Below are 25,425 nucleotides of genomic sequence, written 5' to 3' on the forward strand. Positions count from 1 at the left end.
TGGAATCTAAGTTATTGTTTCTGGAATCTAAGTCACTGTTTATGGATCCAAATGAAATAGACACATTGTTTCTTAAATGTAAGTTAGAAAAGAAATAGTGAAATTCATTGTATTTGGATTCAAAGCAAAATAAGCACTATGTTTCTGAAATATAATCAACTAATGCATGAAATAAAAGAAACAATTAAAGGTTAAAACATAAACTGTTTTTGGAACTAAGTCACTGTTTCTAGAATTTAAGTCACTTTTTCTAGATTTTGGTTCTTTTCTTTCCAGATACAATGTTTGTTTGTGCACAGACAAAACAAACACTGTATCTGAATTTTTTTTTCCCCCAGAAACGGTGTTATGTTTTGGGTTATCCAGAAACAGTTTTATGTTTTGGTTTTTTTTTTCCACACACTTTTTCGCTGGTTTCTACCGTTAAACTTCTTTGACCTTGTTTCGATGAATGCTTCCTTTTTCAACTTTGATTTGAACATTGATTTGGTTGTTTTTGAAATGGAGGAATTCAATTTGATAGGAAGATATGAAGTTATTATGTTGGTTTCGTGCTGGGTTGAGGTTGGTGAAGAATCAAGACAATATCAAATCATCTAGGGGTATTTACGGAAGTGTAGATTTGTAGTGGGTTGGGCTTGTAAGTTTAACCCCTGGACAATAGTTTTGGATGATTTTTTATTAAACTTTGAGCCCTTTTGGTTAAATAACATTTTGGGATGGTTTTTGTTTAAATATTTGTTGGCCTAAGCCCTTTTCATTAAAGCAAACTAATGAAAGGGCTTGAAAAGTTTTAGTTTTAGTAAAAAAAACCATGTTATAAGTTTTGTTTAATGATTAGTACAAAACCCATATTAAAGTAGTCTAACTAAAGATGACCCAACTATAATAAATTATGATTTGTCGATTTTACCCCTAACTTTTTTAGGTTGAGTTCCAGATTTTCATCATTAATGGAGTTCATCGTTGTTTTGCCGACCTTCTTTTTTTTTCTTTGAAACAAAAATATAGATCCTCATGCTATTTAATTTATATTTTGTATTATTTTGTTGAATTGTGATCGTCGTTATTATTCATAGGTATTTGAGGTACTGTTTTTCAACTTTTCATCATCAGTGGAGTTCATTGTTTGTTTCTGTAGAAAATAAATTTGAGATCTGCATGCTATTTAATAATAATGACGGGTCACTGTTTATGGATTGTAAAAATAAACTATTTCTAGATTTTAAGTAACACTGTTTATGGAAAATAAGTTATTGTTTCTAGAATCTAAGTCACTGTTTCTGGATCCAAATGAAATAGACACATTGTTTCTTAAATGTAAGTTAGAAAAGAAATAGTGAAATTCATTGTATTTGGATTCAAAGCAAAATAAGCACTATGTTTGTAAAATATAATCAACTAATGCATGAAATAAAAGAAACAATTAAAGGTTAAAACATAAACTGTTTTTGGAACTAAGTCACTGTTTCTAGATTTTGGTTCTTTTCTTTCCAGATACAATGTTTGTTTGTGCACAGACAAAACAAACATTGTATCTGATTTTTTTTTTCTTTCTAGAAACTGTGTTATGTTTTGGGTTATCCAGAAATAGTTTTATGTTTTGGTTTTTTTTTTTTTCTCCACACACTTTTTCGTTGGTTTCTACCATTAAACTTCTTCGACCTTATTTCGATGAATGCTTCCTTTTTCAACTTTGATTTGAACATTGATTTGGTTGTTTCTGAGATGGAGGAATTTGATTTGATAGGAAGACATGAAGTTATTATGGTGGTTTCGTGCTGGGTTGAGGTTGGTGAAGAATCAAGACAATATCAAATCATCTAGGGGTATTTACGGAAGTGTAGATTTGTAGTGGGTTGGGCTTGTAAGTTTGACCCGTGGACAATAGTTTTGGATGATTTTTTATTAAACTTTTAGCCCTTTTGGTTAAATAACTTATTGGGATGGTTTTTGGTTAAATATTTGTTGCCCCAAGCCCTTTTCATTAAAGCAAACTAATGAAAAGGGCTTGAAAAGTTTTAGTTTTAGTAAAAAAAAACCATGTTATAAGTTTTGTTTAATGATTAGTACAAGACCCATATTAAAGTTGTCCAACTAAAGATGACCCAACTATAATAAATTATGATTTGTCGATTTTACCCCTAACTTTTTTAGGTTGAGTTCCAGATTTTCATCATTAATGGAGTTCATCGTTGTTTTGCGGACCTTCTTTTTTTTCTTTGAAACAAAAATATAGATCCTCATACTATTTAATTTATATTTTGTATTATTTCGTTGAACTGTAATCGTCGTTATTATTCATAGGTATTTGAGGTACTGTTTTTCAACTTTTCATCGTCAGTGGAGTTCATCGTTTGTTTCTCCAGAAAATAAATTTGAGATATGCATGCTATTTAATAATAAAAATGGATCATTGTTTCTGGACTGTAAAAATAAATTGTTTCTTGATTTTATGTAACACTGTTTCTGGAATCTAAGTCACTATTTCTAGATCTAAATGAAATAGACACATTGTTTCTTAAATGTAAGTTAGAAAAGAAATAGTGAAATTCATTGTATTTGGATTCAAAGCAAAATAAGCACTCTGTTTTTTTTTTTTTTGAAAAATATAATCAACTGATGCATGAAATAAAAAAAAAAAAAAAAAATCAAAGGTTAAAACATAGACTGTTTCGGGAACTAATTCACTGTTTTTGGAATCTAAGTCACTATTTCTGAAATTTAAGTCACTGTTTTTGGAATTTAAGTCACTGTTTCTAGATTTTGGTTCTTTTCTTTGCAGATATAGTGTTTGTTTGTGCACAGACAAAACAAACACGGCATCTGATTTTTTTTTCCAAAAACATTGTTATGTTTTGGGTTATCCAGAAATAGTTTTATGTTCTGGTTTTTTTTTTTTTTTTTTTTTTTTTTTTTTTTTTCCACACTTTAATGCTGGTTTCTGCCACTAAACTTCTTTAACCTTGTTTCGATGAATGCTTCATTTTTCAACTTTGATTTGAACTTTGATTTGGTTGTTTTTGAAGTGGAGGAATTCGATTTAATTGGAAGACAGGGAGTTATTATGGCAGTTTTGTGCTGGGTTGAGGTTGGTGAAGAATCAAGACAATATCAAATCGTTTAGGGGTATTTACGGAACTGTAGATTTGTAGTGGGTTGGGCTTGTAAGTTTGACTCGTAGACAATAGTTTTGGATGGTTTTTTATTACACTTTGAGTCGTTTTGGTTAAATAACATTTTGAAATGGTTTTTGGTTAAATAACATTTTGGCCCAAGCCCTTTTCATTAAAGCTCTCTAAAAAAAATACAAACAACAATAAAATCTTATCCCACTAAGTGGGGTGGGATATATGAATTTTAGAACGCTACTACACTCGATCTTGTACCTTGTCTTCCGTTAGGTGCAAGTAGTCCAAGTTTGTTTTTAAAGACCCTTTTCAAGTTTTCCTAAATCTTCTTCTTCCCCTTTGGCCGTGAACCTCTATCTTACAATCACATCTTCTAACCAGAGTATTTGTTCCCGGTCGAACTTTGAGGATTAAAATGATTTATGGATATTGATCAAACATCTGTTCTCGTGATTAAAAAAAATGTGTTCTTGGCATATTGATTAAAATGGTTATTATTGTTTAAAATTAAAAAAATTAAATATTGACAGCATATTGATCAAATACTGGAAAGTGATCAATTCAGCATATAAGATTTGTAAATTTGTACACATCTCTTGCAACATCTATGAAGATTAAGGATGTCGAGAAAAGCTACTGTAAGTTTGAACATGGGCGTTGATGAGGAAGCTGTCTCTATAAGACTATGCCCTTCGATATGGGAAAAAATGGACAAGAAACTCGAAACACAAGTCATTACACCACGTGTCATAGTATAAGTAGAGAGAATATAATTTTTATTGTCCCTCCGCTTGTATTACGACACATGATGTACCAGCCTTTGTTTTGAATATTGAAAGATCCTCAAAAAGTAGAGAGATTCATCGATACAACCGGATCACCGCACCTGAATGATGTATAACGTGAGGAGTATACAAGAGGCCAATATTTTTCCATAAGCTTTATTAAAGTTTTTTATGCTTTAACTAAATCATTTGTCCCTCCTCAAAACAAACCCAGAAAATGGACAAAATGATGGCACTTTCACTGCAACAGGCTAACAAATAGGACAAATATCATAAGCACTAAACATGTTTACTTACCAGAAAATGGCAGCTTTGTACCGCTTTTTAAACCCGAGGGCAACTTTCATAAAACGAGATATGTAGGTACTATTTGTTCTCCTTAAATTGCCCCCCCACCTGCCCTCTTCATTTTTCATTCACTCAACCCAACCTTTTCTTCCATATCCCTTCTGTGTTTGGCCAGTGAGTTTTTCACTGTTGGAACAAACAAAAGCAAATGGGGATTTCAAGTGAACTCCTGGCTTTCTTGAGCATTCTTGTGCTGGTTTTCGCAGCGGTTCAGGCGGAACCTCTGGTTCCTGCTCTTATCATCTTTGGGGATTCTGTTGCTGATGTGGGCAACAACAACAACCTCACTACACCCATCAAGGCAAACTTCCCTCCTTATGGAAGAGACTTTGTGACTCATAGACCAACTGGAAGATTCTGCAATGGAAAGCTTGCCACAGACTTCACTGGTAAATAACTTTTTACCAACTGTTTTTTATCCTCCCTTTTACTTGGAGATAATTAGTTTATCACTGCCTTTCACAGCTGAATATCTAGGATTCACCTCATACCCGCCGGCTTACCTTAGCCCAGAAGCCAAAGGGCAGAACCTCCTGACCGGAGTCAACTTTGCATCAGCTGCTTCTGGCTATTGGGATTACACACCTTTCTTATATGTAAACAGTAAAAAATCTCTCCCTCTCTCTCTCTCTCTCTCTCTCTCTCTCTCTCTCTCTCTCACGCTGATCACTGTTGGTTTTGCAGAATGCACTTTCGCTGACCCAGCAACTGAATTACTATAGGCAGTATCAGAATGCAGTGGTGAGTATGGTGGGCAGCGACAACGCCAGTGCCATATTCTCCGGTGCCATCCACCTTCTAAGCGCAGGGATCAGTGATTTCATTCAAAACTACTATATCAATCCCCTTCTTAGAATCTACTCACCTGACCAGTTATCAAACATTCTCATTAGATCATACTCCACTTTCATTCAGGTCACTCCACAACTCAGATTATATGGTACTTACTTTCTCTTTTATCCGAAAATAAATGGAAAAGCACTTTTTCTAGACTTCTGCAACTTCTCGTAGAAGTGCTTTTTCTAAACAAAACATCATATTGCATCCCTCTCAACTATTTTTACGTAACAGTCGGTATCAAACCTGGTCAGATCTTTGCTATATCTAGTTATTGGTTTTGTCCATGATCCCCAAAAAAGAAGAAATAATCACATTACTGAATGATGTTTGCTGACCAAACCTAAATGTATGTGACACAAAACCGATTTAAATGCGTAGTGATCATATAGATTTAGATTTGCATGATGATAATAGTGGATATGTTTGATACAGCAAATTGTACATCAGTCTATCTGTTTCTTTAAATACACTCATGACATAAGCAGCACATTGACAGAATTTGTATGCACTCGGAGCACGAAGGATTGGAGTCACAAACTTACCACCAACTGGGTGTTTGCCAGCAGTGATCACAATGTTTGGCTCTGGAACCAACGAATGCGTCCCAAGGTTAAACCAAGATGCCATTTCTTTCAACAATAAGCTAAACAGCACATCTCAAGATTTGAAGGATAGGCTTCCAGGCCTCAAGCTTGTGGTCTTCGATATCTTCCAGCCTCTTCTGGATATGATCATGAATCCTGGTGATAATGGTAAAGCAATTCTCTGTTGAATAGTTAACCAATCAACAAAATAAAAACTATACTAGTTACAAAATTTCATTATCTAGAGAAAATAAAAGATGTTAATGTTTAATTTTTGACATTTTACCAATGTTTTAAAAGGCTCGCCTCAGGGCGCGCCTAGGTGTCCTCTGAGGCTGGGCGTGAGGGTTGCCACCTTTATTCTGAGGGGAGTGGGTGGAAGGCGTCGCCGGAGCTGCCTTGGTGCGCCTCAGGGGTTTTTTTAAGTCCCAAACCCAAATTTTGGCTAGGGTTTTAATTGCCTCATACCTCTTCCTTGCACTATCGTCTCTCTACCTTCTTTTTTTTTTTTTTTTTTTTTTTTTTCTGATTTTTATTTTTTTATATAATGGATGTGTGTGCTGTTTGCGTGCATTGTTTTATGTGTGCTCATTGTGCTTTTCATCCTCTATTTTATATATAATATATATAATATAATATATGTATATATATGTGTGTGCTCAGAGTGATTATTGATTAATAATCATCTTTTTTTAATATAATATGTGTACGCTCAGTGTATTTATTAAAAAATTTAAGTCCCGTGAGGCTTCATCTCAAGCCTCACACCTAGGTCGGGCTATCCCTCGGACGCCTCGCCCACGCCTCACGCTTTTAATACATTGCATTTTACTGAAGACAAAGTTCTGTCCCCTCCCATCCAAATCGTTGCTTAAGAACAAAAGTAGTTCTAGATAGTAAATATTAAGGGAAAAATTCTCAGCTTCCTCTTTGGCGTCTTGTAAAATATATTTCCTCTTTATCTTACACATTAAACCATCATTCAGCAATCAGCATTCACAAAACAAGACCACTGCATGAATATAATAAAAAATCTGTTTGAGCTAAGCGTAGTGATTTTCTAATATTTCTGTGATGTAATGTGACAGGGTTCTTTGAGTCGAGAAGAGCTTGTTGTGGAACAGGTACATTAGAGACCTCTGTGCTTTGCAACTCTAGGTCTGTAGGAACATGTACCAATGCGACTGGTTACGTGTTTTGGGATGGATTCCATCCCTCTGAAGCTGCTAACGAGGTCTTAGCTGGAGATCTACTTCAACAGGGTTTTGACCTCATATCTTGAATCTATTTCCAAAGCGGCATAATCTAATACTACTGCACTCTTTTTATCTTATACAATGTTATATGATAATATCTTGGTACTTAGAGGCTTTAGTTCAAGAATTTAGTTTCCTCATAATGTGAAGTTGCTTTGCTATTCATGTAAGAATGCCACTTCATGTTCTCACTATGAAAGTTCATGGGTTTAGATCCCTAGTGTTAATAAGATCGTGACGCAGTTCGGTAATCTGTACACAGGTTCTAAGTCAGTGAAAGTAAATCCCGTGCATGAACCTGAAGCTACATAACTGATGCTTACTCAATGATTTGCCAAATCTTTTTATATATGAAACGGAAAAATGAAAACTTACAAGGCAATCATTGGGTGTAGTTACCATCTTATCAGATAATTTAAAGTATTTCTCTTCCGTTTCTAATATCTTCTATCTTCTGTCTGGATTCTCTGGAATGACTAATCTGGACAAGAATACGAGGTTATGGGTTATTCTCTGCCAAGATGGGTATGACCTATATGTAATAGTTTATGCCTTTAAAAATCCGTACGATGACAATCAAAATTCATCTGAGTTCAGTATGTAACTGGTGAGAAATACTGTTAGTACAAGATAGGATTAAGGTTCAGTAAGGCAAGAAGAAAAAGGTAATAGCCGAGACCTTAGGAAAGTTCAAATCCTGCATTGGAACCGATTGCATAGAGAAGTTTGTCTCTCAAAGTGCTTGGACGTTTGTAAGTTGGAAGCTGCAGGCATCACATAGGATGAAAAAAAATAAGTGTTATTTGTAGCCCCAAAAAAATGAGCGTAATTGGCCCACAGATATACGTTGTAGTCTGGTAGCATTTCTGAACCCCGTCCTTTGTAATGTTATTGATAAATTAGAAGGGATAGGGGGTATTTCTCCCTTTATTGTACCTTCAGAGTATTATAGCAAGTTGAGGCTGATGGAAGCCGCTCAACATCGTGTCCGCTCATTGTATCCCAGATAGGGATATCACACGCAACCTATATAAGACCAAATTCTTGAGTAAGTTTGATAAATTGATTGTATATACTCATACATATACGTAGATGTAAGATCAATTAAGGTACCTTATGGATTGTAAAAGTAGGTTGCAGGTGCTTGAATCCAAGTAATGGAGCTCGAGAACAACTGGTGACGAATTTCAGAAGCATACAACGTTCTTTAGGTTCAAAACCCTTCATTACCTGTGATAATGGTACGAAGAAACTCAATAAAACATAAAGGGATTGTAGGCATCCCACATAACAAATGGGCGCTTATTAGACAAGATACAATACAAATACCACCGTTGATTATGAAAAACAAATAATACGACTGTTCATTCAAAAATCAGATAATGATGAAAGTTAACTTGCTTCTCTTCTGATAGTCAGACATGAATCAGCACTGAGATGTTGGGAAGAGAGAGACAGCATAATAAGTTTATATGAGCATATGGGGTCTTGAATGTGTAACAGATGATAGGCCACAAATACAGAACTCCATATTGCTTCATTCAAAAAAAAAAAAAAAAAGAAAAAAACGGGAACATGTATTTTACAAGAACCATTTTGGAGAAACCACTAGTGTACGTTATTAAAACAAGGAAACCTAATTCCACGAATTTATATAGGCTCGTTCAACCTCAAAAGATGAGTCAATACCTCCCGAAAGATTTTAATCGTTTGGCTCCTGTCAGAGTAACCACCAGTGTACCTTGTGTTCTTCCTTAAATCATCGACGTCAATGTCATGGTTTCCACCCGAAAGCAACTGCATAAAGTAGTTATAGATCAGTATTTGACACCAACTGAACTCATGAGAAGGAAAGTTCAGCAATGTTAAAGGAAATGTGAATTTGAGGACTTAATACTGGACCGTAATGACCAGTTACACTGCCATTATGAATATATTTTAATGGTAAAATCAGGATAGAAAACTTATAATTATTTCCCACCCAGAAAATCTGAGGATAGAATAACTCTACAGAGGGATCCGTTAGGTAAAGTGACTATTATATTTTAATTCCCCTGGTCCCTATTGTCAGATTTCAACATTTTTCTTCTTGCCAAATAGCTCTTGGTTAATGGCTTCTCTTCCCAACGTTGGAAGAGGTCACAAGTTCGACCCCGCTTCCCGCATTGATGAACAAATAAAACTCTGGTTTTCCCCTTCAAATTCGCTGCAAGTGAGGAACAATTCTGCTACGCTTTTTAAAGCCATTCATATTGATATTTTTTTTCCAAATTGTCACCTTATCAGCCAGGTATATAAACCAAAGACAGAACAAAGTACAAAAAATGATAGTCCATTTTTATGTTTTTACTTTTCTAATTGTGGAATAAAAAAAAGGGACTACTTAAACTTACACGTTTTAAGATGATCAATATATTGAGCATAAGACTAAATGGCACATTAGGTTACAAGAGAAGCATATTTTATATGAGTACAATCGTAGAGAAATGCACCCGGCAGTCATACATTCACATTCACTAGAATTACAAGCAAACCCATCAGGATGGTGATATTAGATCAGCTAGCCCTCTATAGAATGCATTTGAAAATGGAAATATCTGCAGTTCAACATTGAAACAAGGTAATTTTCTCACCAGTAATAGTAAATTATTCAAAAACAAAAAAATATCTTTTCCTTAGTTGAACCGGAACAAAATATAAACCTGTCGGTTAAGCTTATAATCAGCAATTGCATGAATGTATTGCATTTTGTTCTTGTTTGTCACAGTAGTATGCTTTCCACCAGGCTTAAGCTCAACGACATGCCGTTTCCCAAATGATTCTTCAGTTACTGTGAAATCAAGACAGAGTTCCTCCACATCACCATTATAGTGCTGCGATAACCACACAAGTAAGGATCAAAAGCTTTCAAGAAATGAAATACGCGACAAAGCATTTCAATACACGTAAGACAAACTTAATTTGGAATGGAAACTTCCAGATACCTAAAGCTGGACATGAACCAATATATTTATCTCAAACATTTCAGACAAAGCAACCAAACTCACCTTATTTCAAAGAGTTTAGGTAGCAATGCCACCATATGGACCCTATGAAGTTTACATTAAGTGGTCTTGGCATCATATAGGCTTTCTTTTGTTGGGTAATTTAATATAGCCCTTTAAGGAGCAAGGCACATTAGTTCCTTACTTTGTCATCCCAGTTTTACTCTTCAAACGTCTATGGTAAATCCTGAAGAGTCTTACAATGTTATCTTAAAACTTAGTACATCAATTCAATTTAGTTACATGATCGTCAAAATATTGACCAATGGTTGAGAAAGTAAATGAGAAAGGAGACAAAGACAAACAAACAAATACAATGTTTACCTTCACATACATGAGATTCTTGTAAAGCTCTGGATCCAGTGTTGATAGTTCATCAAGAAAGCTATACCGACCTAACAGCTTTTGTACAAAAACATGTGAAAAGGAGTAGTCTTGCAAAATTCCTTCATAAAGAGCTTTGCCAACAACTCTTCGAAGGAATTCAATCATCTGGATACCATTCTCTAGGAACCTTGCAGACGCATTAGGCATTAGAAGTCGGTCTGATGTTGAGGTTTGGGAAAATAGCCCATAACTGATAATCGGAAAGGTAGACTCAGAAAATTGACTTAAAAAAAACGCCACTACCACGTAAGAAAGCCAAATTTGTGATAGATTATTATCTATATAAACTCTGAAACTTACTCAGGAGCAAAGGCTGCTTTTGATATATCTGTCAAAAACTCTTTAGATAATCCACCGTAGTCCAGGCCAGCCTCCGGAAGGCCACATTCACTGACAAATGAAACATGGATTGATGACTTTAACCTTGAACCCAGGGAATTTAATTGCCGAAATCCATCTTCAACAATATGACCACGGCGAACTTGTTGGAAATTCAAATCAAAACAGGTTGCTGCTAGCTATTGTTGAAAATCAATGTCAAAGTTAGGCATGGAAAGTTAGGCAATGTTAGGTATGGTTGAATAAAAATTATTAGGTGCAATTAATGTGTTTTGTGTGGTAATAAATAATCTTAGTTTAATCATTTGGTTTGCTATAAATACCCAAGTTCTCAAGCATTGTAAATCATCCCATCCGAATCCCACTTCCAATTGTGAAGAAGCTTGTAAGCTTTCTTATTCCAACAGTTTGTAAACCTTTTTCATATATCAAAGTCCAAGTGTTTTGCCAAAGCTTGTTGCTTCCCTCCTTTCTCTATTTCTTTCTTTGTCCAATTTTATTTGAGAGTGCAAAGTGAAAGAGGTGTGATAGAGTTTGTAAACTTATCACCCACATATTTTGGTATTGAGTTAGTAAACTGTCAAATACCAACAATTGGTATCAGAGCCAGAATACCACTCTGGCAGGTGCAGCAGTTATGGCGTCCAACTTAGTGCAACTCCAAGTTCCCACATTGAAGAAAGAAAATTATGAAAGATGGTGCATCCAATTCAAAGCATTGTTTGGATCACAGGAGCTATGGGAAGTTGTCAGTAGTGGGTATGTTGTACCCACTGCCGAGCAAGAAGCCGTATATACTGCGGATCAAAGGAACACTCTCAAGGACTTACGAAAGAAGGACCAAAAGGCGCTGTATCTTCTATACCAGGGTTTGGAAGATTCAACGTTCGAGAAGGTTGCAGAAGCAACAACGAGCAAGCAAGTATGGGATACACTCAGTACAATCTACAAAGGAGTAGATCGAGTCAAGAAAGTGAGGTTACAATCACTTCGAGCAGATTTTGAAACTGCTCATATGAATGAAGGGGAGAGCATCTCCGACTATCACTCAAGGCTCATTGTGATAGTAAATCAGATGAGGAGAAATGGCGAGAGACTCGATGAAGTACGAGTTGTGGAGAAGATACTCCGGTCACTCACATCTAAGTTTGAGCATGTGGTGACTGCCATTGAGGAATCCAAGGATTTGGAGGTGATGAGCGCAGAAGAGCTACTAGGATCCCTTCTAGTTCACGAGCAACGCATTCAGAAGAATGCAAGCCCCACAACGCTAGAGCAAGCTTTGGAGTCAAAGTTGAATATTGACAAACCAAATAAAGGTCATGGGCAGTGGAACTCACGTCGTGGGAGCTCATCCAACCGTAGCCGAGGACGAGCCCGAGGAAGAGGTCGAGGCTATGCACAAAATCAAGGTCAGTCTCAGGAGTGGAGATCTACTCGAGGAAAGGCGCATATCCAGTGTCACAACTGTAAGCAATATGGACATTATGCCAATGAATGTTCACATAAAAATGGTGAGCATGTCAATATGGCAGAATCAAGTGGAAATACTGATGAAGAACTTACAGTCTTACTAGCACACCATGATTCCAGTAGCCAACAAGATGTTTGGTATTTGGACTCTGGTGCAAGCAATCACATGTGTGGAAAGAAGGAGTTTTTTGCCGAACTCAAAGAAGGGGCCTATGGATCTGTAAGTCTTGGTGACTCCTCAAAGTTGCCAGTTGAAGGCAAAGGGAAGATCAAGATCATCCAGAAGGATGGAAGAGAAGAATACATCTCTGATACCTACTACATACCAGGTATGAAGAGCAACATTCTGAGCATTGGTCAACTGCTCCAGAAAGGGTACATTATACATATGGAGAACATGCTTCTCACTCTCAGGAATGCAAGGAGAAAGCTTATTGCACGTGTTCGAATGTCAAACAACCAGATGTTTCCGTTGAATTTGAACACAAAGATTGGAAGCTGCAACATCGGTGTAATGGAAGATGAGTCATGGAAATGGCATCTTCGATTTGGCCATCTTAATTTCAATGGCCTAAAGTTGCTGTCAAGTGGAGGAATGGTTCGTGGTCTACCCCAGATTGAAGCCACACGCCAAGTATGTGAAGGTTGTGTGCTTGGCAAGCAAGCACGACTATCGTTCCCTGTTGGTGATACATAGAGAGCAAAGGCACCACTGCAGTTGGTGCACACAGATATATGTGGTCCATTGGATCCCATGTCTTATAGAGGTAATAGGTATTTTATTACCTTCATTGATGATTTCAGTAGAAAGACTTGGGTCTATTTTCTCAAGGAGAAGTCAGCTGCCCTAAAAATTTTCAAGGAGTTCAAGGCACTCACAGAGGCAGAAAGTAACCACAAGCTTGTGGCTGTGAGATCAGATAGAGGTGGAGAGTACACCTCCAATGCTTTCCAAGCATACTGCAAGGAGCAAGGAATTAGGCATCAACTTACTGCTGCCTATACCCCACAGCAAAATGGGATAGCCGAAAGAAAGAATCGAACCATCCTTGACATGACAAGGTCTATGCTTAAGGAGAAGAATTTGCCAAAAGAGTTATGGGCAGAAGCTGTAGCTTGTTCGATTTATTTGTTGAATCGATGTCCAACAAAGAGTGTCAAGAGGATGACACCACAAGAGGCTTGGAGTGGATACAAGCCGAATGTTACACACCTAAGAATTTTTGGGTGTGTTGCATATGCTCAAGTTCCAGAAGCCAAGAGGAGGAAACTTGATGATAGAGGTGAGAAGTGTGTGTTTGTGGGCTATAGTGAAGAGTCCAAGGCATACAAGCTCTACAACCCACTAACTGGCAAACTAGTGGTTAGTAGAGATGTCATCTTCAGTGAGGAAGAGACATGGACGTGGAACAACAAAGAAGTCAGTAAAGAGAAGATCGTCTCCACTGATTTTGAAGAACCAGAAGTTGTACCACCGATTGAGCAACAGCCTGCTCAAACAATCACAACAACTCCAGTGCACAGAATTGCAAGGAGTGGTCCTACATCTAGTGAGGAAAGCAGCTCCTCAACTCCAGTGAGGTTAAGGAGTCTCACAGAGATTTATGGATAAGAAGAAGAAGAAGAAACCAAGCTTTTCTGCTTGTATGCAGACCACGAGCCTTTCTCATTCAATGAAGCTGTGGAAGAAGATTGTTGGAAGAAAGCCATGGAAGAAGAGATCCATGCCATCGAGAAGAATGACACTTGGGAGCTGACAAAGCTCCCACCAAATCAGAAGGCTATTGGTGTCAAGTGGGTTTACAAGATCAAACGCACTGCAGATGGGAGTGTGGATCGATACAAATCAAGGCTTGTAGCAAAGGGCTACAAACAGAAGTATGGAGTGGACTATGATGAAGTCTATGCTCCAGTTGCGAGACTTGACACGGTAAGATTGCTAATCTCTCTTGCCGCACATCATAAATGGAAAATTTATCAACTAGATGTCAAGTCAGCCTTCCTTAATGGAGTACTTGAGGAAGAAGTGTACGTGGAACAACCTGAAGGCTTCCAAGTACAAGGAGAAGAAGATAAGGTGTATCGTTTGAAGAAGGCTTTGTACGGCCTCAAGCAAGCACCACGAGCTTGGAACTCAAGGATCGACAACTACCTTCACCAAAATGGATTTCAGAAATGTCCATACGAGCATTCAGTTTACATGAAGAATGGTGAAAAAGGGGAGTTCTTAATTATTTGTCTCTATGTAGATGATTTATTGTTTACAGGAAACAATGAGGCAATGTTCCATGAGTTCAAGCAATCCATGTTCAGTGAATTCGAGATGACTGACAATGGATTAATGTCATACTTTCTTGGCATAGAAGTGAAGCAAGAAAGTGATGGTATCTACATCTCTCAACAAAGGTACATGAGAGACATATTGAAGAAGTTCAATATGGACAAGTGCAACACTGTCAATACCCCAGTCGCAACTGGATTGAAGCTGTCCAAAGGAGGAGAGGGTGAGTTTGTAAACTCAACAGTGTACAAAAGCCTCGTTGGAAGCCTAAGGTACCTTACAATCACAAGACCTGATATAGTTTATGGTGTTGGACTCGTGAGTCGATACATGGAAACACCAAGGGAGTCTCATTGGCTGGCCGCCAAGAGAATTTTGAGGTACATAAGAGGTACTCTAAACTATGGTCTATTTTATAATTTTGGTGAAGATGCAAAATTATTTGGTTATTCAGATAGTGATTGGGGAGGTGACCAAGATGAAAGGAAAAGCACAACTGGCTATGTGTTTTTTCTAGGATCAACAGCTTTCTCATGGACTTCAAAGAAGCAATCAATTGTTGCTTTGTCATCATGTGAAGCCGAGTATGTTGCTGTAGCCTCAACCGTGTGTGAGGCAATTTGGTTAAGAAATCTGTTGAAGTCAGTGTGTCATCCACAAGTGGAATCGACAGTGATTCACGTAGATAACGTGTCTGCAATCAAACTTGCAAAGAATCCTGTTCAACATGGAAGGAGCAAGCACATTGATACCAGGTTCCATTTTCTAAGGGACCATGTGAAGCAAAAGACAATTGAACTTGTCTACTGTCACACCAAGGAACAAGTGGTAGACATCTTCACAAAGCCATTGCCAATTGAAACATTCCGGCTACTGCGTGAAATGCTAGGAATGAAGGCGTTTTGATTTGAGGAGGTGTGTTGGAAATTCAAATCAAAACAGGTTGCTGCTAGCTATTGTTGAAAATCAATGTCAAAGTTAGGCATGGAAAGTTAGGCAATGTTAGGTATGGTTGAATAAAAATTATTAGGTGCAATTAATGTGTTTTGTGTGGTAATAAATAATCTTAGTTTAATCATTTGGTTTGCTATAAATACCCAAGTTCTCAAGCATTGTAAATCATCCCATCCGAATCCCACTTCCAATTGTGAAGAAGCTTGTAAGCTTTTTTATTCCAACAGTTTGTAAACCTTTTTCGTATATCAAAGTCCCAGTGTTTTGCCAAAGCTTGTTGCTTCCCTCCTTTCTCTATTTCTTTCTTTGTCCAATTTTATTTGAGAGTGCAAAGTGAAAGAGGTGTGATAGAGTTTGTAAACTTATCACCCACATATTTTGGTATTGAGTTAGTAAACTGTCAAATACCAACAGAACTACTATCTCAACTGATCGTGAACCAGGTCCAGCAACGTCACCAGCCATTTTTCTGGAGGCTTTGTCCATCTTGATAAGCTCTCTAAACATCTCAACTCTGCCGGGATAATAAATATAGAATAATTCAGAGCAGACATCTTTAAGATTTTCAAAACCTAAGTTAAAATAATAATGTCAAAGTTTAAACTAAAAAAGTTGGTAGTGAGGAACATAAGTCGATATCGTCAAAGGCAGTGAAGAATCATATGGACAATGAAGAATCGGAGTTGAACAAGCCCTACCAACCCACCCACCTGCCAGTGCTCACTCAACCTCACAAGCCAGAGAAGCCACATATGCATATTGCATTGAAGAACTTCCGCACTCTCACTTGCAAACACATAGAAAGAAACCAAACATTGAAGTCAACAAACCTGTTCAACCCCAAGGCATATGACCAGGGCCCCCCCACAAACACCCACCCCCCCCCCCCCCACAACACCACAAAAACCCAATTAATGGCCTAAAAAAATGGTGGTCGATCTGAGCAAGAATCATGGTCCTGCTTAAATCGTAGCCGCCTTTTGTCACACGATACAAAGTCGAATCAGACTATGGCGAATAATAATCAACTCAACACCACCAACTCTATCATTCGTTCCTCATCCAAAACCACCAAGAGGCGAATATAACACAAAAGTTTAATTAGTTGCAAAGCCGGTTATGGCAGCTCATGTCTCATGATGAAGAAACAGAGAAAAATCCTATAAGTTTTCAGGGAAACAACACCATTTTGAAAAAAGTTTAAAATTAGTCATTTTTCTTAAAATAATAATAGGCCCACTAACCCTCCCTCCTCTCGTGTCTTATAAACTTGACCTGCCGGTCCTATACACATATGATTTATCTCTTTGTTCACTATAACAATATTGACCTAAATATACAATTAATACGGCACAAAGGTTGGGGATGTACGCTAAGCACACAACGTGTATGGGTTTGTCAAGTGCTCAACAAAATGGCTCAGTTAGAAAAATTGAAAAAAAAAAAAAAAAAGGGATTCCATGAGGACCTATATCCGCCACTGCTTATTTGTGCCCCCCCCCCCCTCCTCCTCCTGCTCCTGTGAACTAACTTTCTAGCTTCGCCCCTGCGTATGAAAGTGGAAGCCAATAACAGGTCATTCAATGGCCCCAAAAACCCAAAAAGGGGTTTCAACAACCAAGAAAAACAAGGCTTCTCCAAAGTTAAGAAAGTAAACAAACAACCCTACAATACAGAAGAAACAACTTTGAACTATGCAATCAATTAAGTTTTTGGTTTGTCAATTATTTCCATACCTTTCTTCAAATGGAAATACATGTGGAGTTGTAGTTATAACAGAGCCTATACTTGGAACGACTGGAGCATCATCTGATCCTACATTTGTTGAGAAAACTTCGCGAGTTCTGGCAGCTACAGCAATTGGAGGGCGGTTCTTTCTAGCAGGTGCAAGCCACAAAACAAAGGGGCAGAACTGGTGCCTGCAATCCCCTTCATACATTAAATGCAAGCATCTGATTGCAGATTCCATAAGGGGTCTATCCTGCTGTCCAATAGTTTGAGAAAATCCATTATAAACTAATGTATTGAGAACAGATGCAATTTTCAGTTGTTGCTCCAGTGTGAATGGCACCTATTGAAATGCTCAAATGATTAGAATTGACTAATCCAAGAAATCAGTGCAAACATAGAAACTTAGAAAAACCTTAAACTATTTACCTGTTTCTCGTAAAACTCTACATCATCAAGAATCAAAAGCAGGTGCGAATAGCTTGAACAGAAAAGATAAAAAATGCATGACATGTCTTTTGAAATACCTTGAGGGCCATGCCTCACAGGTTCTATATCCCAAAAATCAGAAGAATCCTCATGAACAAATCTAGGCTTAGGTTGACTATCACTCAAATTTGTATTATCAACGCCTGCTTGCAACTTGCCAGTAATTTTATGAAGAACAGTGACCCACTTATTAACTCCATCATTGTTGGTGTGTTTTAGTTTTCTCTCAAAAGCCTCATCTTTTTTTACACCACCACTGATACAATCATAATACTCAAGAGCAGTGTGACCATCCCCAGGAAAAAGGTAAGTTTCCAAGGCTCTCCACAGATTCACAAGAAACCCAGGAGTAAAAGAAAGCATGTTAAGGACAGGAAACGACCCAACTGTGGGGTTCAAGAATGAAAATATTCTGAGCGTGTAAGAATATAAATGCACAATATCTAGCAGTTCCAACTTCCCTAAACGTTCAATTTTTTTTTGGTGTCAAAGTCTCAGACCCTTGAATATCACCAACTTTATTCATTGTTGCCAAGAGATCTGTAAGATGCCACTGTTGGAAATAGGCCTAAACATATCCAAGTACATCTTAAAGGAACCGATCTCACCCTCACATAAAACTGTATTGGGCTTCTCATGGGTTTCAACATCACTTTGGAGAGCCTGCTTATCCTTGACACAGTCAACATTCTCAAGCATAGACAATAAGGTTTCCGCAAGAGGGTTAACAGCACAGACATATGAGACAGAGTCCAGGATCAACGGAATCACTCTCTGTCCCTGTTGCTAGGCATATGATGTTTGCAAGAGCCCAACCAACTGGGGGAATCACCTTCGGAAGAAAATGAACCTTTGATTGATCCACATCTAACATCTCCTTTAGTATTTTGTCCTTCAAAATCTGCCATCACCTGAAAAAGTTTGATCAGGTCCCACATGTTGGAATTACAGGACTGAGAAGTTATATTTAAAAGGAAAAAAAAAAAAAAATAAGGAACTTAGGTTTTAATCACTTATGTGCAATTATAACCCCAAATGCGATGACAAAACTTTTGAAAATTCACATAACATAGATAGAAAGACATATAGAGGGATGCATGCAATTTATGAAGAATGAACAAAATACAGAACCAATATCATACATACTTAATAATGAATCTGCTCACTGATTACACAAGTTGAGAATGTCAAAATAAAATATATGAAAAAGGTTGTCTCCTATGGAGAAATGTTCCGAGTCATTGTTACTAGCAACTGCAAGGTACCTTCAACAATATGTTCACATTTACCTATTAGTAAGTGTCACAAAGTATTGAACCATTAATAAAATTAATTCCCCATCCAATATAATTGTTTGATAAAGCATGTATTTTTTTCGGAAGAAGAGATATGCTATTCCCAAAATCTTAATAAGATTAATTTTTTTCTTTTCCCTAAACTGGCCCACTCATACTAAATTGGCATCACGTCGACGTATTGGTTGGCATGGATCCCTTTTACATGGAAAAGAGATAGCTACGATTTCAACTTGAAATGCCAGTTTAAGCTTGGAATTATGCAACTGTTGCTCACTAGTTATACATAGATTCCTACAAGCAAGTTGGCTCTTCATATCCAAAAGAAGGGTTATCATAACCACTGATAAATCTACAAAGACATATTCTAATGAGAGTGTATATTAAAGGAAATACCTTACTAAAATGAATTTGCACTTACTAGGTTCAAATTTAATGAGCCTTACCAGTAACGTCTGGAAACAAGGTGAGAGAATGGACTGGTGCCTCATAGCAGATATAAGCACAGCTGGAAGGCGTTGAGTAAGACAAGGAATTGTAAGTAGAAACACGCAGTACTTCTCGGCAACATAATGGGCATCCAATGAGCCAGAACCATCTGAATCAAACTTTGCTAGATGAAATGGCCTGAGAGCTAAAGTTATTGTACTTGCTGTAATCAGAAAACTATCATCTCTTTGTATGTTACTGCTTATCCGTGAAAATCCAGGAGCATCCAATGTGCTAATGTATCTTCTAATAGATAGGTAAAGATCACTTTCACCAGTCCCCATAAATCGAACTAAATTCTTCACTGCTGCATCTGCACTCTGGCAGTCATGCTCAGCAACGCTCTTCCATCCTTTGAAATCAGTTAAGACAACAACAAAACGCATTGCTCAGGAGGTGAGAGCAACAATAACTTGACCCAGTGCACGGGACGTGTCACACTTAGAAAGAACAAACATGCAGAGAGAAATCAGCTTCCTTGACTGATAACTCCAGATTCTTCTCTCTTCAAGGGTGCCGATTGCCAATGAACAAAAGTTCTTCTTTGAATCTACACACGAAAAATGAAATCAACCCAACAGCTAAAACACGCAGAGAAAACTAGTCAACTGTAAAAAAGAAGCATACCAGTAGAATTCACGCTTTCCAGTAGAATCTGAAAGCAGGTCTTCATAGAGCACATTTCTGTAGTTTGAATGTTCCTATGCCAAGTAGAAAAACAAGTAATAAAGAAAAGAAAAGGCCTCACCACATTGCTGGAAATCCATGTTGCATTGAAGGCTAACTCAACATACTATTCCACCACTTTCTCCCACTCTCTTCGAACCTCCAACGCCGCCATCTTCACGGCCCTGTAGCGCCTCCACACTCTCTGAAAACACAAAATTAAATAAGAACAAAAAAAAACCTTTATTATTTAAATATTTTTAATCAAATAAAAATATTTAATTAGACTTATGGGACTAAGATATGTGCCACATTATCCGACAACAAAATTTTTGACAGATATTTAATGGAAGGATCACATTGATTTGTGACATCCATTTTTAAGGATTACATTGATTAATTTTCAAATTCAGAGACCATTCTGACGAGGTGAGTCAAATTCAAAGACCATTTATGACAAAAACTCTTCACTTTTTATCAAGTCATGCGCCAGGCATACCTCCTTTACTTGGAAGTTAAAATTAGTTAGATTCATTGGGGCCTTGGAAGTTAAAATTAATCAGATTCATTAATTTTAATTTTGGATTAAGTTTTTAATTAATTTATTAATTAAAAAACGTTTTGATTTATAGACACAGCTCTTAGAAAGAGTTATGTATTTTCAAATACGCTGAACAGGTATTTGAAAGGGTGTGAAACAACTTATATATCCACAATCACAGTTTCCAAGTATCTTCAACTTTTCTTCCTTTTTTTCATCCATACAAAATTCCCAGAAAGTAAAACACACAAAACAATTTGCTAGAATTCTATAATCTAGTGCAGGTTGTAGAATTAGGTAGTTGTATCCTGGTCGAGTAGACGTTGTAGAACCACAAGCACAAGAGTGGGACGAAAATACTATTCGAAAGACATAGCTTTTGCGCTAGCCTCTACCTTTGATTCACTCAAGTTAGTATCATTTTAATTTCTGTATTTATTATGTAATTTCATTCTGTATTGCAAGTATTTTTTTAGTAATAAAGTATAAGTATTTCAAGTTCTGTATTTCTGTTATTTTTGTTTCTAAATTGTTCTCCAACAACCTCGAACCGATTGCTTTCAATTTAAAACCCGAATTTAATGGACCCAAAAGTTGTTTCCTTGAGTCCTCAACCTTGGGAGATGCAACAGATGAGCCCAATGCCATGTTATTTTGTAGGGGATTGTTGACCCTAATAATTACAAAACCTACGTGGCGCGCAGGCCGAGTAACTAGTAAGCTAACTACATCCTTCGGTTGAATGCGGGGCGTGCCAACTCGTCGGCCGAGCTCGGCCGAGGAGTAAAATTTGTTGATGTCGCTTGGAGCGCGTCGTTGACTTCTGTATCTTGCGATTGCGACCGAGGAAGGAACGCTCTCGGTCTCTGAGTTCTACAGCCTGAAGACAAGGCTGCCAATTCTGCGGAGTTCAATAATCGTCGGAGCCCGATTCGGTCACCGTGATTATATTCGTGAGAGTATAAGCACGTCGAATCGAGACCAAGGTGTATGGGCACAGGTACTCGAACGTGATGTATGTCTTGATGGTAAACGTAGTTCGGCCGTCGGAATGCCGAACCCTGAAACCTACTTGCGAGTATCCAATCATAAAACCACTCGGCGTCCTGTACGCCGAGCAATGTGATTCGTAACACCTAACTATGCCGAGAAAGCTTAGCAAGGTGACCTCTGCCAACAAAGGTTCGAAAACCTTTCTCGACCGAGACTTGGATAGATAATCGGTCGACCTCGACGCAGTGCTGTTTATCCAAACTGAAGGTGCTTCTCGGTCGGCTAATTCTGCGGCAGCAGTGCTGTTTATCCAAACTGAAGGTGCTCGCCGGGCGCTTCCACAGTGCTGTTTATCCAAACTGAAGGTGTGTCGGCAGGAAAAGAAAAGGAAAAAATCTCAAGGTGTTTGAGAGGTTTTGCGCAGGGCAATTGTATGCTGATTGTGAAGGTCCTCTATTATGTTGCATGATCTCGTGTATTTATAGTACCCCATTCCTTGAAACCTCCTCTGATTTGGATTGGGAGTCCTTGTCCCATTTCGATTCTGGTTCGAACAAACCTACTCCCACTGGGATTCTGAATCTTCCTCCCTTTGAGGCTTTATTTCTTGCTGGTCGAGAATCCTGGTTGCACCAGGATTTCCTCCATCCTTCCTATTTATCTGGACCTCTTGAGATAGGATTCGGCTGACCCTGCCAGCTGGCCCGGGTTTTATAATCCGGCCCATAGCATCTGTTATTACCTTGGGCCGAGCACATCTGACTGCTCGGCCTGCCCAAGATATTTTAGGCCCAAACATTGCCCCCTCGCTTCTGAGGTCGCCGACTTTCACCTCTTGGTCGGGCCTCGACCTTGAAGAAGCGAAGACATTTATTGTTTTTTTGAACTTTACTCCCTTAATGATCATTATTCCTGCATATTTATGAGACATGATTGCACTTTCCTCGTTGCCCCCAACGCGTGGCCACGTGTCGATTCTCCGCCGTTCTTAAAAGCTTCACTTATGGGCCTCGAAACCGTGCACTAATTGAACCGTCTCATCCTTATTAAATGCATTGAACCTGTCGCCACACGCCATCGTGCGTCCTGGATTTTCGACTCCTCGATCCCATTTTCGCAGGTTCCCAAAATATCCGAAATGATTGCAGACTTTCCCGGTTACATTTCCCCCCAATCTGAACCAGCGCTTTTGAATTCCAGACGTTTGATATTCATTGTGAAAAGCCTATAAATACCCACATTTCTGCCATTCGCCTCTTACGCCCTCAGAAACTCCAGAATCTCTAATTTCTCATCTTTGTTTGCTCAAATCAAACCTTCCAGACCTTCTGCAATTTTTCAGTTCTTCCTTCTGCAAATGGCCTCCTTTATTTCGAAGCTTTCCGATGAGATCAATAAGTGCAAGTCATTCATCGATCGCAGCGCCGTCAAGACGCTGCGATTTCAAGAGGATATGGCCACCACCCACCAGATTCTGGGTCCTCTCTTCAAAGACGCAGTGCCGTCGTCTGTCACCAACTTGCTCAAGGAGCAATGTCTAACCCCCCTTCTTCAAGGGTTTGATTGGTCGAAATGGTGCTTGGCTCGTCCTCAAGGAGCTTGGCCCTCGACCACCACGGCCTGGGCCGCCTGGGTCGACCGAATGAGCTCCTTCTTCTCCAAGGAGTGGAAGGCTCTCGGCATCTACGATGCCATTATTCTGTCAACCATGGAAATTGCCATGGATAAGGAGCTGCTCATGGCGGCCCTGAGTTTATGGTGTTCGGCCACCAACACCATGGTCCTGCCATTCGGCCCTCTCGGCCCCACCATCCTCGACGTCTCGGCCATCCTTGGGACTTCCTCGATCGACCTTCCTATTGACGCCGCCCTTTCCGGATACCCTTCTCCTCTCGACCTGAAGGCACTATTCGACGAAAGGGCTGTCGAGACGCTAAGCCGGGGTGATCGGGAGCCCTCAAGGGAAGAAGTTCAGAAGCTCCACAAGAACTTCTTCAACTACAACACTCTCATTCTTCATTTCGCCGGCCGAGGCGAGGAAAGCCTTAGGAAGGGAGAGCACGAGGCCTTCCTCTTCTACTGGTACAACAAATTCATTTGTTGTACTCGGTCGAACAAATGCCTGGTGGAGAACATGCCGGTGGCCCAGACACTGGCTAATGGTCGCTTGCTGGCGCTCAGTCCAGCCGTACTCGCCAATCTCTACCGTTGCCTGGCCGAGGCGACCATTGGCAAGATCGACCCGCATCAGAACGGACCCCTCTGGGTGTTCCAACTCTGGTTGCAGGTTTACTTCTCTACTCTTCGACCGGAGGTCCCTGCCTTCCAGCGAACGGCCGCCCTCGGTCTTCAACTGGCATCTCGACCGGCACCACCTCACCGGGCCGACGAGGTTTTCAAACACTTCCTCAGCCTAGATGTCCTCTCGGATGACGAGTTCCTGGTGTGCCGGCGCCAGGAGTACCCTTCCTCGCTCAAGCATCCTCGGACGCGGCCCACCGAGGATGCGGACATTCGTCAGCGCTGGGGGTCGTTTGTTTTGGCTCGCGACCTTCCACTGGGTTGCGATGCCCGCCGAGCTGGCTGGGAGGTCTACCACCCCCATTTTGTCGCCCGGCAGCTCGGCTATATTCAAGGCAGCCCCGTCCCCCTGCTTGCTTCTCGGTCACTCCTAAGTCGGGGGCGTCTTACCGGTTCCTCTGAGAGGGAGTGCAAGACGTCCGACCAAGAGTTCCAAGAGAAGTGCAGGAAATTCAGGATTCGGCCGGCGGTCCCTGAATCTCTGGGAACTGATACCTTCGGGGACTGGTGGGAGGAGTATACCGGCAACTTCTTCGGCGCCCCGGCCGAAGATCTGGCGATGAAGATCTTCGGCGACCGCCCAAGGTCAACATCCTCGACACAGCCTAAGGAGTCGACCCAAGGTAGTCTTTCCGTTCTTCTTTCCTCCTTTGTTTTACAACTTGATCCTCGTTGCTAATTACTTCGCTTTTCAGGGGTTCGCGTGCCGAGGACGGTGGAGGTGGTCGCCGCGGTGGCAAAGGTGAAGAAAGCGCCTATGAAGAGGACCCTTGTCACCGAGCGGTCGATCCCTGCCAAACGCCCCCACCAAGGGGCCGAGCCGGCGGAAGAGGCCCCTCGTCCTTCTAAGCGCGTCAAGAAATTGGCGAAGAAGGGCGACCGGGAGATTCATGTCGTCCCCAGTGACACTACTGGGACGCCCGCTCCTGCCGGCTCTCCATCTGTGCCGGCTGCCCAGGCACCTCCAACCTCGAATCCTCCAGCCGTCTCCCAGGCCGATCCAATCGTCGCACCCGCATCCGCTCATACTTCAGAGCCGGTCGTGGCGCCCGAAATGGGGAAATCGGCTGCTCCTGCCGAAACACCCCCGACTCCAACGGTCGTTTTGGAGGTATAATTCTGCTTCTACTCTTGTTCCTTCAGGTTTCTTGGTCGTAAAATAATCTGTTTTTTGTCCAGGATGTCGAGAGCGAGAGCGAAGAGGTCCCCCTGGAACGCCGTCGCCGACCAGTCAGCTCTCCTCCCGTCTGTCCTTCTCCGGTTGTCGAGGCGGCCGCTCGACCGACTCCTCCAGTGGCGGATCGTGGCAAGAGACCCATGGCCGACCCTGAGGTCACGGCCGAGTCGCCGATTCATCCGCAGGATGCAGATCTCCCCATTCCTCCGCAGGAAGTCTCTTCGGCCTTTGTAAGTCTTTCTTCTTTTGTGTTGATTCTCTTTTGATACATGTTTTTAAGACCATTAACTGTCAGGTGCCCGAACATTCATTTCACCGGCAATT

General features: G+C 39.8%; 1 protein-coding gene and 1 pseudogene across 1 annotated transcript; one reads left to right on the top strand and one right to left on the bottom strand.

Moving 5' to 3' along the window:
• Window positions 1-501: 501 nt before the first annotated feature.
• LOC137744404 (GDSL esterase/lipase At5g03820-like) lies at window positions 502-6,985 on the top strand. Its single transcript, XM_068484226.1, has 6 exons — window positions 502-564; window positions 4,410-4,653; window positions 4,730-4,860; window positions 4,949-5,179; window positions 5,601-5,856; window positions 6,777-6,985. Exons 1-6 carry the CDS (start codon window positions 502-504, stop codon window positions 6,968-6,970), a joined length of 1,119 nt encoding a protein of 372 aa, XP_068340327.1. The 3' UTR covers window positions 6,971-6,985.
• A 639-nt stretch (window positions 6,986-7,624) lies between these two features.
• Window positions 7,625-21,278, bottom strand: LOC137744405 (E3 ubiquitin-protein ligase UPL7-like; annotated as a pseudogene).
• Between the last annotated feature and the right edge of the window lie 4,147 nt (window positions 21,279-25,425).

Source organism: Pyrus communis, chromosome 9 (genome assembly GCF_963583255.1).
Source record: "Pyrus communis chromosome 9, drPyrComm1.1, whole genome shotgun sequence".
Classification (NCBI taxonomy): Eukaryota; Viridiplantae; Streptophyta; class Magnoliopsida; order Rosales; family Rosaceae; genus Pyrus; species Pyrus communis.